Below are 16,137 nucleotides of genomic sequence, written 5' to 3' on the forward strand. Positions count from 1 at the left end.
AATGTTGTTATTCTGAGTCCTAAGCCCCAGATACCAAGCACTGTAATAGAAAACATGCCTAAAATGTAAAGCTTTAGCTGTACATTAGGATCACTTTCCTTATAAATTCTCTTTTATTTTTACTGTTATTTTACAGGCTTTCTTGGCTACACAAGTAGTTTATCATTTTTCTTTACGGTGTACTTTACTCTTGTGGTAAGTTAAAAATCTCTGCACAGCTTTTTTTTTTTTTTTTCCTTATTGTTTGAATGTTTTCATAAGCCTGTTTTGAAATTAATTGTCTTTCCCTCCCCCCTTAAATTTTTACATGAAATTTAGAGTTTTTCTGAAGTTCAGTATTTGCTTGCTTGGACAAAGTACATTTGAGACTTGGAAATGTGTATGAACTTCCAAGCCTGTGAAAAGATTTAAAATAATTGTATTTTGAGCTGGTAAATATAACAATTTTTTTTTTTTGCTGATGGTGCAGGAAGGGGAGCTGGCACATGTATTTTTGTTTCCCTACTAGCAGAGGAATGGAATTCTGTTTTCTTAACTTCTATTACTTACTGCAACTAGTGCAGAAGAAAATTTAATATACTCCAAATAAATTAAATTTACATGTATAATGGAGTGACAGAGTTCAGAAAAAGGCAAAGAAAACTAGAACTTCATTAAGGCAGTTTATGAGATTCATTAATACGTCAATGACCTTATTCTCCTTTCCAGCTAAAAGGAAAAGTTCTTTTCTCTGAGCCATATGGGGGTTTTTGACCCTGATGTTCACCCTCTCAAGGCCCCTGTGAGGTAGATGTTTCCAAATATCAAAAGTGAGACCTGCTAGGCAGATCTAAAGGGAAAATGTGCCTTGAAATTGCACTTTTTTTCCTTCTACAGGGAAAAAGTATGTTAATGCACATGTGTAATATGTGGTACAACTGAGCAACTCTCACTCTGTCATCTATTTGAATGCTATTTGGGAGCCTGGCAAAAATGTTCCCCCTCTGCCATGTCATTCTGGCTTGCATTGACTTGCATTTAATACCTGTTTTACAAAGGGATAAACAGAGTTGAAGGCAAGTTGAACAAACATGCCATCCAGGAGACCAAGGCAATCCATTAGGAACTAAACCATGTGATAAAACCAAACTTCAAAGCTGTCAAAACATCTCCCTAGGGTATCCCTGGAGAGTTGCAGTGTTTGTAGGACCTTGGGAAGTTTTCTTCTTAAGCTGAACATTGAGAAGCAGCCACAGCCTCTCCAGAGTTAATGGAAATTCATTTGTAATATTTATAAATTACCTTAACTTTTGACCCCGCCTAAAATTTATCTTTAAAAGAAAAAAAAAAAAAACTGGGGAAAAAAAAAGGTAAGAAAAAGCACTAACTATAATGCTGACACAGGCCTTTGGCTGAAGCAAGTTGCAAGGATTTTAAAACCAGTTCAGCTCCTGGATTTCAAATGGAATGTGTATGGATCTCTGAGGAAAGCTGTTGTAATGGGTGGATGCATTTGAAAACAGCTTTAGTCCCTGAAAAAGCAAATGTGTAAGCAAGACTTGTGTGCAGCCATGCCAAGCTGGGATGATTTAAATTAGATTTTGGTTTTGATTCCCTATCAAAAAAGTGGGTAGAAAGTGCTAATGAACTAGTGCAGACTGCTGGATTTTTTATGAAATAGTTAAATTTGTGTGCTTACTCTTTCTTGTTAAATGGCAAAGCAGCAGCCACAGTAAATCTAACTGAGGTCAAAATTTTTAAAAGCCATTACAGATATTTCCAGAAAACCARTACTCTTGACAGAATATTCTCTCGGACTTGTTCAGGCCCTGAAAGTCAAAGGCATTAAATGTGGTTTAGTTTCATATCTAATTGCTTTGAAGTGGGTGATATGTGCTGTTGAAATGGTGTTTTAGTTTGCACACTGTTAATTTCTGTGTGGCAGATATGTTTTAATTTGTTCCAGAAGAGAACTGTGTTAGTCATATGGAAGTGATATAATTATATTTTGCATATACAGTAATTCTGTGCCTTTTCAAGTGCACAACATCTGTTCAGMTTTTTGCCAGCAAGCCACAATTTTACTGCAGCCTGCAGAAAGAGACTTGGTCAGTCTGGTCAGGGAGTGCTCTGAGCAAAGGGCTGGAGAATTCTTTATTCTGCTTGGGGTTCTGCTCTGGGGTTCTGCTCTGGGGCCTGGGCAGGTCACAAATGTCCTCTCTGTGTCTCAGTATCTCTTTTTGTGAAGCCAATACACTGGTTCTGGTCTTCACTTGCAAAAATAATGCAAACACTGAGAYGACCTGATCTAGGGGAAAAACAAGTCTGTATAACCATTAATTCAAAGCCAGATTCTGTGAGGTCCTGAGCACTTTTGTTTCTGATTGTTGAATACTTCCCTGACTTGAATCCTCAGGGAAAAGAAATTGTGATTGTTAAACTTTTTTTTGTTATTTTCACCCCTCTTGTTATATTGAATATTGGTGAAGCGTAAAGACAGATTTTAATTTTTTTGTGTGTGTGTGGAGACAGCATTGTTGGTAGCTTGTTCAACAAAGGTGTTAATGTTTGCTGATGGTGTTTTTCTAAATCTCTTGTTTATGTTCTCAGACCAAAACATGTTGTAGATTGGGAACCTGCCATATGTAATGAAAGCCCCTTAGCTGTCAGTACTGCTGGAATAAAGGGATTCCTGTTTTCCCTCTGCAGGATACAAAAAATCACTGAGAATATCAGAACATTTTGAGCATCTAACTTTAGCAGTGTTTTTGGTGTAGGTTTAAAATACTCTTTTTCCACTAGAATCTCTTTAAGTTTTTTTCACTTTAAACCAAATGTTTGTTATACTCAAAAGAATGTTTATATGAAATAGGCTTAAAGTTCCAGAGGAAAGCTGTGGTGCCTGCTTGACTGCTCAGCTAACTGGGCTGTGCTGCCAGCTTAAAAATCCTTTCCTGTTGGGGAACCTCATTAGACTACAATTGGAAACCTAAACACATTTGAGTAATTAAGCAGGTGGGCAAATGTAAACACAGATTTTTAAATTCACCTACTGCATTTTATTTTGTCTTCTTTTATTCCCAGTTCAGTCTGTTCTTAACCTGTATTGCATTTATTTTCAAAAAATGTTCTCCAGCCTTTTAGATTTGGCTTGTCTGATCCTCCCTCTGCAATGTTTATATATATCTTTGCTCTTTAGSTTCCAGGAAACCTTCCCCTCACCACTGCCAGGCACATTTTACTTTCCCCAAACCTTGCCCTTCAGCTCCATGCCCCTTTTCACTGCTCAGGAAGCCTGTTCCAGCTTTAGGCTGGAGTGGGGGAGTTCCCACAAAGCTACTTTGGAGCCTTCAAAGCCTTCCCTGTCTGGGTGCCTTTAAATACAACACAGGCCCAAATTATATTTTAGTGTTTGGTGTTTGCAGGCTGCTGTTGAGCAGGCTACCACCTCATTCCATACCTTTAGTTGTTCTACTTGTGCAGTCTAAAATGTGTTACTGCCACAATGTACTCAGCCTGCCATGTACCCACAGTTTGCTTTCCCCACATTTTGGCCAGAGGTAACTTTTGTTTGCYTCTCCTGGCACTGGTGACAAGAGAGAGCATCTAATCCTCTGGGAAATACCACTTGGCAGCAAGCAAAACACAATTCTCTGAGCCAGGAGAAGAGTTCCTTTCCATGTTATTCTTCTTGTGAATCTGAGTCTTTAATTAAGTTTTTAATTATTTGCTCCAGGCTTCAAAAGAATTATAACCTCTAAAGCCAGGCAACTACAATAGGAAATTAATTAGGGTGAGGAGAGCAATGCAACTATCATTTTAAACTGGGCTCCTGAAAAAGGAGGTAACATTTCTTATTTTAATTTCCCTTTGATTTTCAGCCCTGTTACTTGGCAGTCCCTAAACCAGCAGGGTGTAGCTGAAGGCCCAATGACATTCTGGGACAATAATTGCATTTATTGTTTTTCCTTTGCTTTCTAGTCCAAMCCATATGTTCCTGCCTTTTAAGATTAGCCCTAGGCTCTGCTCTATCTCTGTTAAGGGCTTGTGTGCTCCGGGCGYGAGCCTGGGATCGCTAAGGCAGCAGCAATTCYGGACGGGAGGCCCTTGCTGTGGAGYCCAGGGAGAGTGACTGGGGAGTGCTGGTTGTATTTCAGCTCCTGTCAGAGCCCATTGCAGTGCCCCACCTCCAGATCCCTGCKCCATAAGGCTGCCAGCTGTGCACAGTGAGCAGCTGGGTGCAATGGCACTGGCAAGCTTTTCTGTCAAAGGCTCCTTCTGGTGGCCTGTCTGCCAGGCAGGCCTGGTAATTTACTGGGGGTGTAGCTCCCTGCTGTGTGTTCCAACAGGCTGATACTTTAACTCTGTGTATCTAAATTGAAAACTGATTTTTAGGATATCATTTATACATGAAATACGGTGTCTTTGCAGGTTATGATTAAAAAATGGTCGATCCCTTGTCCTCTACCTCTGAGTAGTGCCATGGAGACTTTACAGGTAAAGTGCATGCTGGTTTGAAGTTCTAATTTTACTAGTAAACTGTAATGCTTTTTTTACATTAACACTTTCAGAATGGCTTGCAATTTAAATTCCTTCTTTTATTAATYGTCACAGAAACTGAAAAGTTTCATGTCTGTGGTTTGGGCTTATTCTTTCATTATGCCCTTTTTTTTGCATTTATGTTTTACAGGTTTCAAATTCTACTGGGGATTGTAAAGCAAAGCTCTTTCATCTTTCAAAAGAGGTAATCTCTATTAACAGTACACAAACTTAAAGGGGGGTAGTGGTTTTTAAAAAATTGGGGTTTAAACCTTACACAGGGTAAGCTGTCCTTGTATAAAACTCATGGGCTGCTGAAGTGTTTTCTATACCTACTGCCAAATAGTATCCAGTCTCACWTTTTTTTTAATATAATGGCTGACTGTCCAAGCTAGAATTTATGAAAATATTTTGAAAATACGGCCAGAGAAGAAAGTATAACAGATGAAACAGTGGTCAGCCTCATCATGCAGTCAGATCAGGCCAATTTAATATGCCCTCAGCTGGAATCTGGTGCTGCTTGGCTGTGTGTTCTTAGCTGCAGGCAGGGTAGAACAGGTTTCCTGACATTGCCTAGACCTAACCTTAGGTTTTTCCTTACCTGAAGCTAATTCTTTATGCCTGATGCAATCTTGTGCATCTTGCGGGGTGCCAGCTCTGGTATTTGTTAATTAATGTGGCATTTAAGTCATGTCACCACCCATCAGGGCTTGCAGGAGAGGAAGTATCGTATAGAACCCTGGTCTCTGTGGGGTGAAGAGGAAGGGAAAAAGGTAAGGCTAATTCTGGGATAGCCCTGTGGGATTTAGGAGAGATGGCTGAATTTCTCTGAAAAAACAAAGTCCACCCCAATCCTCCAGGAAAAAGGGAAGGAAAAAAACAATCAAACCTTGGGCAAYGCAAACATCAGACAAATGTCATCTRTAGATAAAAGAAGATGTGGTGCTTTGACCAGAAATATCTACCATAAGATCCTGGCCTTCTGTGCTTTGAAGAATCTTGTGACTCACCTCTACTTCTTTTTTACAAGTAGTTTTATCAGTAGAAAGTGGCATATCTTTACCAGTACAGGCCTGATTGTTTCAGCACAAAAGTGTTTATTATAGTTCAGCTTATTTCATTTGACAACTGCAGTAAGCTGTACTAGATGATTCATCTCTTTTATTACAAGTTTTTGGAATAATACACAATTAATCTTGTGGTTGCATCTTTAATTACATAACTGTCTTAAAACTTTAGATGCCAAAGAATGTTATATTTCCTGTTAATATTTTTGGTCATATTTTTTGTTGTATCCAAATTTTTCTGAAGGAGCAGTAAGAAAACAGTGAGGTCAAGGTGAAGGAATCAGTAATTTGACAGGTAGCCATGGATATTAGAAATTGGAAAACTTCTTAGAGAATTTCACAGATGAAACACTGGCTCTGGGACACATCCTACTCTTTCTACATAAGTAYTTGGCCTCAGTATAGAGAAAAAAGGATCGTTCAGTTTTTGGATTATAGGCAGCATGACTTCTGATGATGAAACTGAGCTATGACCACTTGAACTTACATGACTTGAAAAGGCTGAATTTTTGTGGACTGATTGATTTAGAGACACTGTTTCTGTGTTGGTGAGATTTATATCAAAGCATTAATCTGGAARTAGTTCCACTGACTTCCAACACTTGAACTGAATTCTGGATTCATCCAGATATTTTTCCAACCAGCAGTAATAGCAAACAACTTACAAGATGTTTTCTTTTTATTTTAGAGCGCTTATGCAATACCAACTATGGCCTTCTCTTTTCTGTGCCATACCTCAGTCCTGCCAATCTATTGTGAGCTCCAAAGGTAATGTATGAGAACACATGTAATATTAAAATAYAATTATAACCTTTTTTGTAATATTTTCCCTAAATTAATCCCAACTTACTTTTATTTTTAAGTCAGTGCCATCAAACTAAGGAGCTTTCATGGTTTTGGGAAATGTACAGTTTTAGTCTRTACTGGATTTTCTTTCTTACAGGGAAGAAAAGTAGCAAATATGGTTCCATTGTTAATGTCAGTATATTGTCCTGCCCGGGACAATCAGTAGAATAAAAGGTCCTTTGCTGAGGTACTTTAATAGTTAATTTGTATGGCTATAAYTGAATCTGCATTTGGCCATATCTGATCAGTAAGGATTTTTGACWGAGATTCTGTTCCTGGCTCTGAATAGATACCTTTCTGTGTAAATCCTAATTTTCATTTAAAAGAGACACTGAGATGTCTAAATTCCCTACAAGATGGGGCCAACATTAGTTGCCTGCTTGAGAAGTGCCCTTTTAATTACCAGATTAAAATTACTTTTAAATCCACTAAATATTAATGACAACAGAGACCTCAGCAAATACTCAGTGCACTAATATTAGGTGAATACTTCCTTATGAAAAGCAAGGTGCTGTGTGGATTGTGCTGTGTTTAATCTCCTCAGTACAGATAAAGCAAATAATTTCCTTTTTTTTTCCATTTTAGTCCGTCCAAAAGGAGAATGCAGATGGTAACTGTCACAGGAATTGGTCTGAGYTTCCTAATTTACTTTATGTCTGCTCTCTTTGGGTATCTGACATTTTATGGTAAGTGTATTCTTCAAGTATTCCTTAGACCAAAGGTTAATGATAAATGATAAATGTCTTCTGCCTGGAATGCTTTAGGAATTGATACACTTGAACCCTCAGATTTTAAAAATTCAATAGGATAAGCTTTGAGCTGAGTTTTCTATCACATGCTTCTGGTCTTGCCTGAGCCAGAAATGTGTCTGTTTGATACATGAACTGAACCAAGCAGTGCACATTKCTTAGAAATGTTGTTGACATAGTGCTTGATGAAGTAAATGTACCTTTTTATTACCAATCAGAAGAGTGGGTGGGGTGTCACACTTGCCCTACCAAATTCTACAGGCATCTTTCATTTGCTGTAGAGGTTAGSTGACAGTCTGCTTCAGTACTAATTTTATTACTCTGCATTTGGACTTCAAATACTTCTAGATACAGTTTTTTTAGTAGAGTGTAAACACAGATGACTTTTTCTGCCTGGCACTCTTGTACTTCTCACATGCACAGAAAGATTTCAGACCCCTTATCTACATAGTGGCCTTTTTTTAAAGATCCATCACAACCATGGCAGAAGTAGGTGASTGTCTGTTTCATACAGCAGTGATAACAGTAGAGCAATTGAATTGCTCTACTTGCTGGTTATGAAGTGGTTTAATACCAGTGCTGTCACATAAATGCATCACAGTCATCTGTGAGGATCCTTTTAAAGTCTTCTGAAAATTCATTTTATGAGGTGATCAAATGCTAATCTTTATTGATTGTAATGAATAAAAGTTCTTACRGGAGACTAAGGCAGTAAGAGGAAAGTTCTGATTAGGGTTTCCACTCTGTTCAGAGCATTTTATAATTCTCGATCATGGGGATAAGATTGTGTCTGACAAAGCACCAAGAATATTGGCTTTCATCATCTAATAATTCCAGATTTTTAGGGAATTGTGTATCTTTTATCTCCAAGTGTAAGCATATGTCTGAAAATATTCCCTAGATACTCAGAAACCTTAGAAAAAATTATATGAGGAGTCATGAAGGCCCTAATAGCATTTTGGCCACTATTCCTGACTGTCTCCATGAGGTTTGTTGGAAAATATAAATTTAAGTGCAACTCTGAGAAGTTCTGCGGGCAGTACAAGGTAACCATCTGTCTCCAGATGAAATCTCAATAATAAGGAAAAAAAAAAAAAAAACCAAAAAAACAAGGAAAAAGAAAGAATGGTCCTGGAAACCATCCCAGTTCCTGTTACCTTTACTGCARTGATTTCTTTGGGACAAGACCCTGTCTTGATGGTAGCCTTTTAGTCTGTTTCACTGGGAATGCTTTTGGTTTTCTGCAGGCTTGATTTCTTTTAGCAACTCTARGACTCACGAGCCTGAAATGCTGGAATCAGCAGTGGATGTCTRTAAGAGAGTTGTTTTGTWTGTTTGGTTTAKTTTTTTCCCCTTGCAAGCTTCTTCTCCTTTTCACTTTTTGGTTGTCTTGTTTAATTAACTTACTTCTTTAAACAGAGAAAGTCTGTTCCCTGTTCCTAAAACACCAGTCTGAGAAAATTTAAAACATTTTCTTTTAAATTGAAAACAAAAGAAGAGTTCCCTCTTTGAAAGGAGGCATGTTTCATCTCTCTGTGGTTCAGATGGTTTCTTCTGTTTTCTGTGAATTTGAAACTTCACAGGGTGACTGGACTTTGAAATTTTGGTCCATTGTGAAGTCCACAAAAACAGAGTTAAGATAYAAAAAGAAAATAAAAAAAAATCAGACTACTCTCAGTGCTCTGACTTTTGCTGTTAAATTTTCTTATCTTTCTTTCTTATGCTGTCTCCTTCATATTTGTATCTTCTCTTTAGGCATCTTTGGCTTCAGCAGAGGCTCTCCCTGGACTTGCCTCCTGAAGTTTTTTCATTTTTCTGAAGATTTTCCATCCTTGTGTATCAGTAATGTCAGAGTGTATCTGCATCTCCCAAGCAGATGGATCCATTTGAATGGCACCTTAATAAGCCTTGCTAATTACCTTAGCTCTCCAGTGATTAACAGAGCAATTAATTTGTCTTGTTTTCAGATAAAGTGGACTCTGAATTGCTCCAAGGTTACTCCAGGTACCTGCCCCACGATACCATCATCATGACTGTGAGAGCAGCCATTCTGTTTGCTGTGCTGCTGACAGTCCCTCTGATCCATTTCCCTGTAAGTATTCCTGAATGCTCTGGAGCTGGCAGTCAGCACTGGTCACTAATGCTTTGCAGACTTCARTACTTGAGTCACATCTAGTCTTGTGTATCTTATTCACTTGTCAAGTGATTGATCAAAGACCACATATTTGCATATGTTCCATGAAAGCTCCAAAATAACAACTAACCACTAAGCTAATTTGTGCTCTTGAGACAGAATTCAGATTAAAACTAGCCCACAGCATTGTTTTTAATTTAGAGAATTCAGAACTTCTAAAGTTTATTTAGTTTGATTTTTTTTTCCTCTTAAATTGAATTTTGCTGACTTGGTTTTTCCTTTCTACATGCACGCACCCACACACAAACACACTTATACTTGAAACTCAATTTAATTGTAAATTAAAAACACATAGACTTACTTTACAAAAAAAACCCTACTTTAGCTTATCAGTGCTGTGATAGAATTGAAAATTCATAGTTAGGACCAAAAAAATCTGTGCAGGCAAAACTTTGCGTATGGAAGCAATGTATAGATTATGTATCAGTTGGCAACATGCAGACRTTTGCTACCAAGCATGTTCAGAGACAAAGCACTATCCCCCAGGCCTTCTTTTGTCCCTCCAAAAAAGGGAGGGGCCAGTAATTTCTGAAGACTAATGGCCATGTGATAAATCTTGTTTTAATAAAGTAATAAATTGCATTCTACACTGCAGAGAGACAAGGCATTAAATTATTGCTAAGCTTTTGGCATTTTATTTTTTAAAACGATTTTTCACATCTGGAATGACATAATTCTTAAGGTTATGAAATTGAGATAAGATCAAAAAATATGTACATGTATGTATTTACCCACACAATGTTTGTCTTTGTGTTGTGTAGGCAAGGAAAGCTGTGTTGATGGTATTTTTYTCTCATCTTCCTGTGTCGTGGATTTGCCATATCCTTGTCACCTTAACACTGAATACAATTGTTGTTCTGTTTGCGATGTATGTGCCAGACATCAAAAATGTATTTGGAATAGTTGGTAAGTTCTTGTGGTGGTTGGTTTTCTTGGTTTTTATTTTAACTTCAAGAAATTCAGGATATGATTGTGTAATGTACTTCAGTCCTCTCTAAACAAAATTTTACTTTCTGTTTTTTAAAGGTTCAACCACATCAACATGTTTGCTTTTCATTTATCCTGGGCTATTTTATCTTAAACTTAACAGAGAGGACTTTATATCACCACAGAAACTTGGGGTATGTTTTTTTTTTTTTTTTCATGTGCACTAATAACATTGAAACAGACTCATTTAAAATGCATTATAATACACAGTGGAGCACACAACCCGAAGGGCAAAGCTCTTGTTTTCCTTGCAGCTCACAAAATCTCTGAGCATTTTCTTTTATCCTTCGTGGTAGCTCTGGTCTTTCTGAAACTCCTTCACCAGAGATTTTTGGCAAGCAGTGCAAACAGTGTGTCCATGTGCTGGACCACTGATCTGAGTATGTGCCTTCCCCTATGGTTTTCAGATGTTGACTTTTAATTCAGTTTCTTCTCAGTTTTTACATGTTACTCTATGTTATCTGGGAAGCTGGGACAAAGCTAAACTGCAYTTAAGTGAAACAGTTTTTGTGTTTGTTTTCAGTGCAAGACTTCTCAAAACCACCTTTTTTTTTTGTCCTGTGCCTATTTTTTTGTCTCCTCTTTGTGGTTTCTCTTTTGGTGTAGTAGGTTAAGTTCTGGTTGGAATTTGTGCAGGAGTCTGCTTTTTGCACTGTAACTCTTCATTTTAATGACTGCTCAGCAGAGCAACTTCGTGGCAGTGGCCAAAATCCTGACAAACTGTTTATAGTCTTTCTGCCATTCTTATGATTCATGGGGCTGCTCTTGTATTGACAAAACAGGGAATCTGAAAGAAAATCTAATAATGRTGCCCTCTGACCATTTGAAGTCATGACTACTTCCAGCAGATTTGGGGCCTTGTTATAAATCAGCAAGCTACTGTCTCTTGAACTGTGGTTTTATCATCATCKGGCTATTCAAAAATGTAAAAAATCCATTGTTATTTTAATTGCACTTTGAGTAAAACACAAATTCCATTTCTCAATTTGCTTGGAGTTGTAAAGGGCAAGTTATCTTTTGTGCAGCTGGATAGTGTGAGTAGGGAGACCAGACTGCTCCAAGAGTTCCCAGTAAAACTATCCCAGACTTCGTTTAGTTTCCCACTAARCAGATACCTTGTGTTTGAGGACTGAGTAATTTGAAACAGATTATTTTAAGACACTCTTTATACCTATTCTTATGAACTTTTGTTATCATTTTTCATAAGCCTTGGACGTGTAAAATGCTTCTTTCAGCAAAACATTAATTTTTGCTTTTCTTTCTTCACAGGCATGTGCCTTGGTTATTTTTGGCATTTGTGTTGGCCTTCTCAGTTTGGTTCTAATACTTTTCAATTGGGTTCATCAGTGACAGCCTACTGGCACTGTCTGAACTGAGCTTCAGGAGGACAGCAAGAGCCAGAGAGGTGCCAACACTACTGCAATGAGTGCTGTTCATCCTAAAGAAACACTGACCAAAGCTGCCAATGGAAGAAGTAATGCTCTTTTCAACTCCATTAATGATGGCCTTTCTTTAATCTTGAGTCATGCTCTTCAGTTATTGGACAATTCWTCTTTACTGTTCTAAAATATGAGTTTTTTATGATGTAATAATGATAGGTGAAAAGGTGTCTTGAGAATTTCTGCGATGCAAAAATGGTTTGGGGCTCATCATGGCCAAAAGTAGAAACTTGACATAAATTATCCTTTCAAGACAACAAGGTGAATAGACATTACATTAGTCATTGTGTGTGATATATGCACTTACAGTAATGCACATTGTCCTAATCCTTGAAAAACTTCAATTGCTGGAATAATTTCCAAAATTTCAGCCAGTTCACATTAAGAACTTGTTGATTCCAAGTGTTTACCCTAGTTTATCTTAAGATGGATCCAGAAACCAATTGCCTTAGCTCAGTTTAATGGGCATGTCATGATAATATTTGTTAATTGTCTTTTAAAATAGTTTTTCTATGTCAGCACACTTGAATCATCTTGATGTAATTTTTAAATTAGCAGGCTTTGCCCATCAGGCATAATAGCTCTTAGTAGCATTTCATTTTGTATTTTCATTTTGCAGTTAATAATAGACATTTTTCAACTAATACTTGCTTTTGAAACCACTCAATATACCTCAATATTCCTCCCTGTGAAAGACTTCTCTTTTTCTCTCCTATTCCTATTTTTACAACTGTTTCAGGTTTGAACTGAAATGTTTCTACATTTTGTGTTCTGTTGTGTGTCAGAGAATATTTGGGCTTAAAAGATGAAAATCTGCCTCTGTTAAAGACAAAGGGAAATTTTACTTTTATGGAGCTCTCATTTTACCTCAGATGTCTATAAACTTTTCCTGTGGCATTGCCAGTGCTCCTGTCACCATGTTTATCCAGCAGAAAACCAACATGACCATGAGAGGTGACATTATCTGCCTGAAAAATGAACTTGCCTTCATTCTTCCAATTTAAACTTTGACTTCTGCTAACCAGCTGCCTTCCTGCCTGTGGCTGCYCTCTGATAGCTGTGTCTCACAGACTTTGTTACAGTGCAGGGATTCACATGCTCAGGGAATCTCTGGTACTGCTTTTAGTTTAGTATAAATCTAAAAATATACCTTGTAAAAGCATACCTTGAGTAAGCAGTGACAGCTGTACATCAGGAAATGATTTTCTGTCTGACTGAACCAACACTTCTTTGGAAAACAGGAGACCTTACATTGATGAGAATTAACTCAGGGATTTTTGTCAGACACTACAGTTTAGAGGGTGTATTTATTAGAAATACTATGGAAATTGTTTCTCATTTCTTATCTGCTCTTGTGGCATACTGTTGAGTAGTACTGGTAGGTCATCACTGCAGGCACTTTTACTTTAAACTCTAACCAATAATAGGTCTAATACTTCGATTATCTGTGAGGGGACAGAAAGKTGGCCAAGCTTTGCTAAGCTTTTCCTCTTCCACCCTCTCCCTGAAAAAGCTGAGTCTTGCCATGCACTRTGATGCTCTGTTGTACTCAGACAGTTTGCTTTGTGTGCATCATCTTGAAAATGTGACTGAAAAAACACCTGAAATACAGTGTTAACTTTACAGTGGATTCCTGTGGTGCTGCAGAAATCACTACAGTATTGRTTTTAATCCTTGGGTATTATCCTAACTAGCCTGGCTATTGACTATCCTGATAGGTAGACTTTGGAATGATGAATCCCAGTGTATGAAGCTAATACTTGATGAGGATGAATGGGAGCAATTCACAGCTCTGCTGAGCTCTGTGATTACATTTTGGCTGTGGTGCAAAAGGGATAGCACAGGGTTTTACAGAATGCCTGTTACCTTTCATCTGAAAAAGAATTAGAAATGCTGTTGCTTCTGAGTTTCTGAAATTCATAACTTAAAATATAGAGGAAGGAGGGGAGGGAGAGAGAGAGGCAAAAAAAGAGCTTCTGTTGCCAAATTTAGAAGGTATGAGTGTTGTCCACAATGAAAAACCAGAGTAAGGACACTRTTTTTATCCTTCTCATCTCCCATGKCTGTTCTGTRYRTTGTGTTTYAWGGGTTTACCTAGAAYTGTGCACTTCAATGYAGTTTTTGAGCAAAAAAGGCCTCCAGTCKGGAGCTTTCAGTTCACTCAAATGCTGACAAATATTATCTTCATTATTCTTGCATGGAGTTATTTTCACTTCCAAATGTCCACATTTATAAATTTCTGTGATGCTGCTTTGTTACCTGTCATTAGCATTTTCCACCCTTCTTTTCTGAAGACTTGACAGAATGGCTGATGGGACCCACAGCATTTCTGAACTCTCTTGGAAAGGTTTCCTTTCCCCAGTTGAGCAGGACGAACAGTGTAAGACATGAAAATTAATTGGCTGCCTTTGATTTTTTTTCTCTTTTTCTCCTGTTTACATTCCTTGTCCATTTGGAGGCTGCTGAAATTTCAGCTGGACTGTGATAAGCTGGGTGTGAAGAGTACTTTTTGTAACCAGCATGGCWGGAAGGAGACTGCCAAACAACATTGCTCAAAACTAGGATTGTTGTAGAACTCCTTTTCTGGTTAGATTTAATGTAACACTTCAACTGAAAATGTATTTTCCGGTTCATCTTTGTGTTGAAACAATTCATTGTAGCTGCTCTGCATGTGGAGAAACCTTTGGACATGTTTACTCTTACTGCCAGTGGGAGAGAATTTTCAGTATTATTAAAGTGCTGTGTAATTTCTGCAGTTTGTGGTGGTGGTCTTGGTAACTGTGTGCTTCAGTGGTGCTCATCCAGCCATGCTTTGTATGGAAATGGAATTCCCAGAAGAAATTAATAATGATGTGGATGTAAAAATTKCCCAGCTTGTGTCAAACCTGTGTGTTGTACAATGAATTTTCTATTTTGAGTTCTCCTTGCCTCAGGTTCACTGTGGAATAGCCAGGGCATGTTTCAGAAATGACCAGCGGAAAATAAAGAACTGTTTACAGTCTACACAGATGTGTGTGATCCCCAGTCTGTTGTGCAGGTGATGTTTTGCAGCACCCAGCTCGAAATGTTCCCAGCTGCCAATCCTGGGCCAATCTGTTCTTACTGACAGATTTTACTCTTTGGACTGTGCTCTCCAAAGCACCAGGGAGCAAGAAGTGACTTGTCCAACGAGAACTGCAGTTGTTGTCCTCCCAGGTATCAGTTCATAGACAGCAAACCGGCCTCTTTTGTGCTGATCTGATCCCCCCATAAACACAAGCCAGCAGAATTTATCTCAGAGGCTGCACAGCTCTGTGCCATCACTGCCTCTGGGATGTGTGGACAGGGTGACCAGCTGGCCTGTTAGTGCAGAACAGGGTGGAAAACTTGTGGAGACCCCTTGGGAAGGGACTTCTTGTGCAATAAGGAGAGGGTTGGTCAGGGTGACAGGGTATTTTGTTAGTGGGTAGCAGCGAGAGGAATGATGGCTGACCAGGAGGAGCTCTGGACCATGGATGTGCTCTCTGACTAAATCACAGTGCTCTCCAATAGCTGTGTCCTGTAAGTGCAGCTCCGAGCTTTTTGCAGTGTCTAAGGGAGTCCTGAGAATAAGCAAACATGGATAAAACCCTCATTATTGTGTTGCTGGCTTGTCTCCAGAGCTATGGGAGTGCTCACACACCTGGAAATGAATATCAACAACCCTGTTTACTTAACGGTGCTTGCCTCAAGTGGAACTGGCTGTAAAGAACACAAACCCTGGTGTTTTCAAGCGCAGTGCAGAATTCTGTCCTGTTCTGTTGCTGAGTGTGTCCTGTCCTCAGCCTTTCTCCTGCCCCCAGCATCCCTGCTYACACATCAGTGGTTTGCACTACAGCCCTGTGACGCCAGGCAGCTCCYGRCACCTGGTTTGAATTTAAAGCTCRTTTGCACATGATGTCACACTTTTATTGTCAGCCCAGTGAAGGTCAGGACAGTTCATTTTGGGAAGGTTTGCACTGAGCCTTTACATTGCTGCCATTAATGCCTTCCCCACCTGATTTACATTKCAGATTTCAGGCATGATTTAATCGAAGTCGCTGGGTATCTGCAATGGAACAGAGAGGTTGGTGCTGTGGCTGATCAGCCAGGGATGCAGGACTACTTCTCTGGAGACAGGCTGGAAATTCCTGCTGCACGCATCATGTAGCAAATCACAGAYCTGGCCAAGGAGAGTTAACGAGCCCTGGAAGCTCGGGGCGGTTGTTCCAGTCTGTTGCCTTTCAGGAGCCCGTCTCACYGCTCTGCAGACCAAAGTGAGACAGTGTTCCTGGGAGCCCCTTCTCCCCGCCCTCYCAGGTAGCTCCACTTGATAGTGG

At 38.9% G+C, this 16,137-nt stretch overlaps 1 protein-coding gene across 2 annotated transcripts in view; it reads left to right on the forward strand.

The window, feature by feature from the left end:
• SLC38A6 (solute carrier family 38 member 6) overlaps positions 1-12,481 on the forward strand; it is a 35,086-nt gene extending 22,605 nt beyond the window's left edge. For both annotated transcript variants that reach the window (XM_057383853.1, XM_057383854.1), the window contains exons 8-16: positions 137-195; positions 4,411-4,476; positions 4,670-4,723; positions 6,274-6,353; positions 7,017-7,117; positions 9,148-9,272; positions 10,136-10,280; positions 10,401-10,495; positions 11,631-12,481. In XM_057383853.1, coding sequence (XP_057239836.1) covers positions 137-195; positions 4,411-4,476; positions 4,670-4,723; positions 6,274-6,353; positions 7,017-7,117; positions 9,148-9,272; positions 10,136-10,280; positions 10,401-10,495; positions 11,631-11,711 — 806 coding nt within the window. In that variant the 3' untranslated portion in view covers positions 11,712-12,481. The remainder of the gene's footprint in view (positions 1-136; positions 196-4,410; positions 4,477-4,669; positions 4,724-6,273; positions 6,354-7,016; positions 7,118-9,147; positions 9,273-10,135; positions 10,281-10,400; positions 10,496-11,630) is intronic.
• The last annotated feature ends 3,656 nt before the right edge of the window (positions 12,482-16,137 follow it).

This window comes from Malurus melanocephalus, unplaced genomic scaffold (assembly GCF_030028575.1).
Source record: "Malurus melanocephalus ecotype Western Australia unplaced genomic scaffold, MMel_1.1 scaffold_667, whole genome shotgun sequence".
Classification (NCBI taxonomy): domain Eukaryota; kingdom Metazoa; phylum Chordata; class Aves; order Passeriformes; family Maluridae; genus Malurus; species Malurus melanocephalus.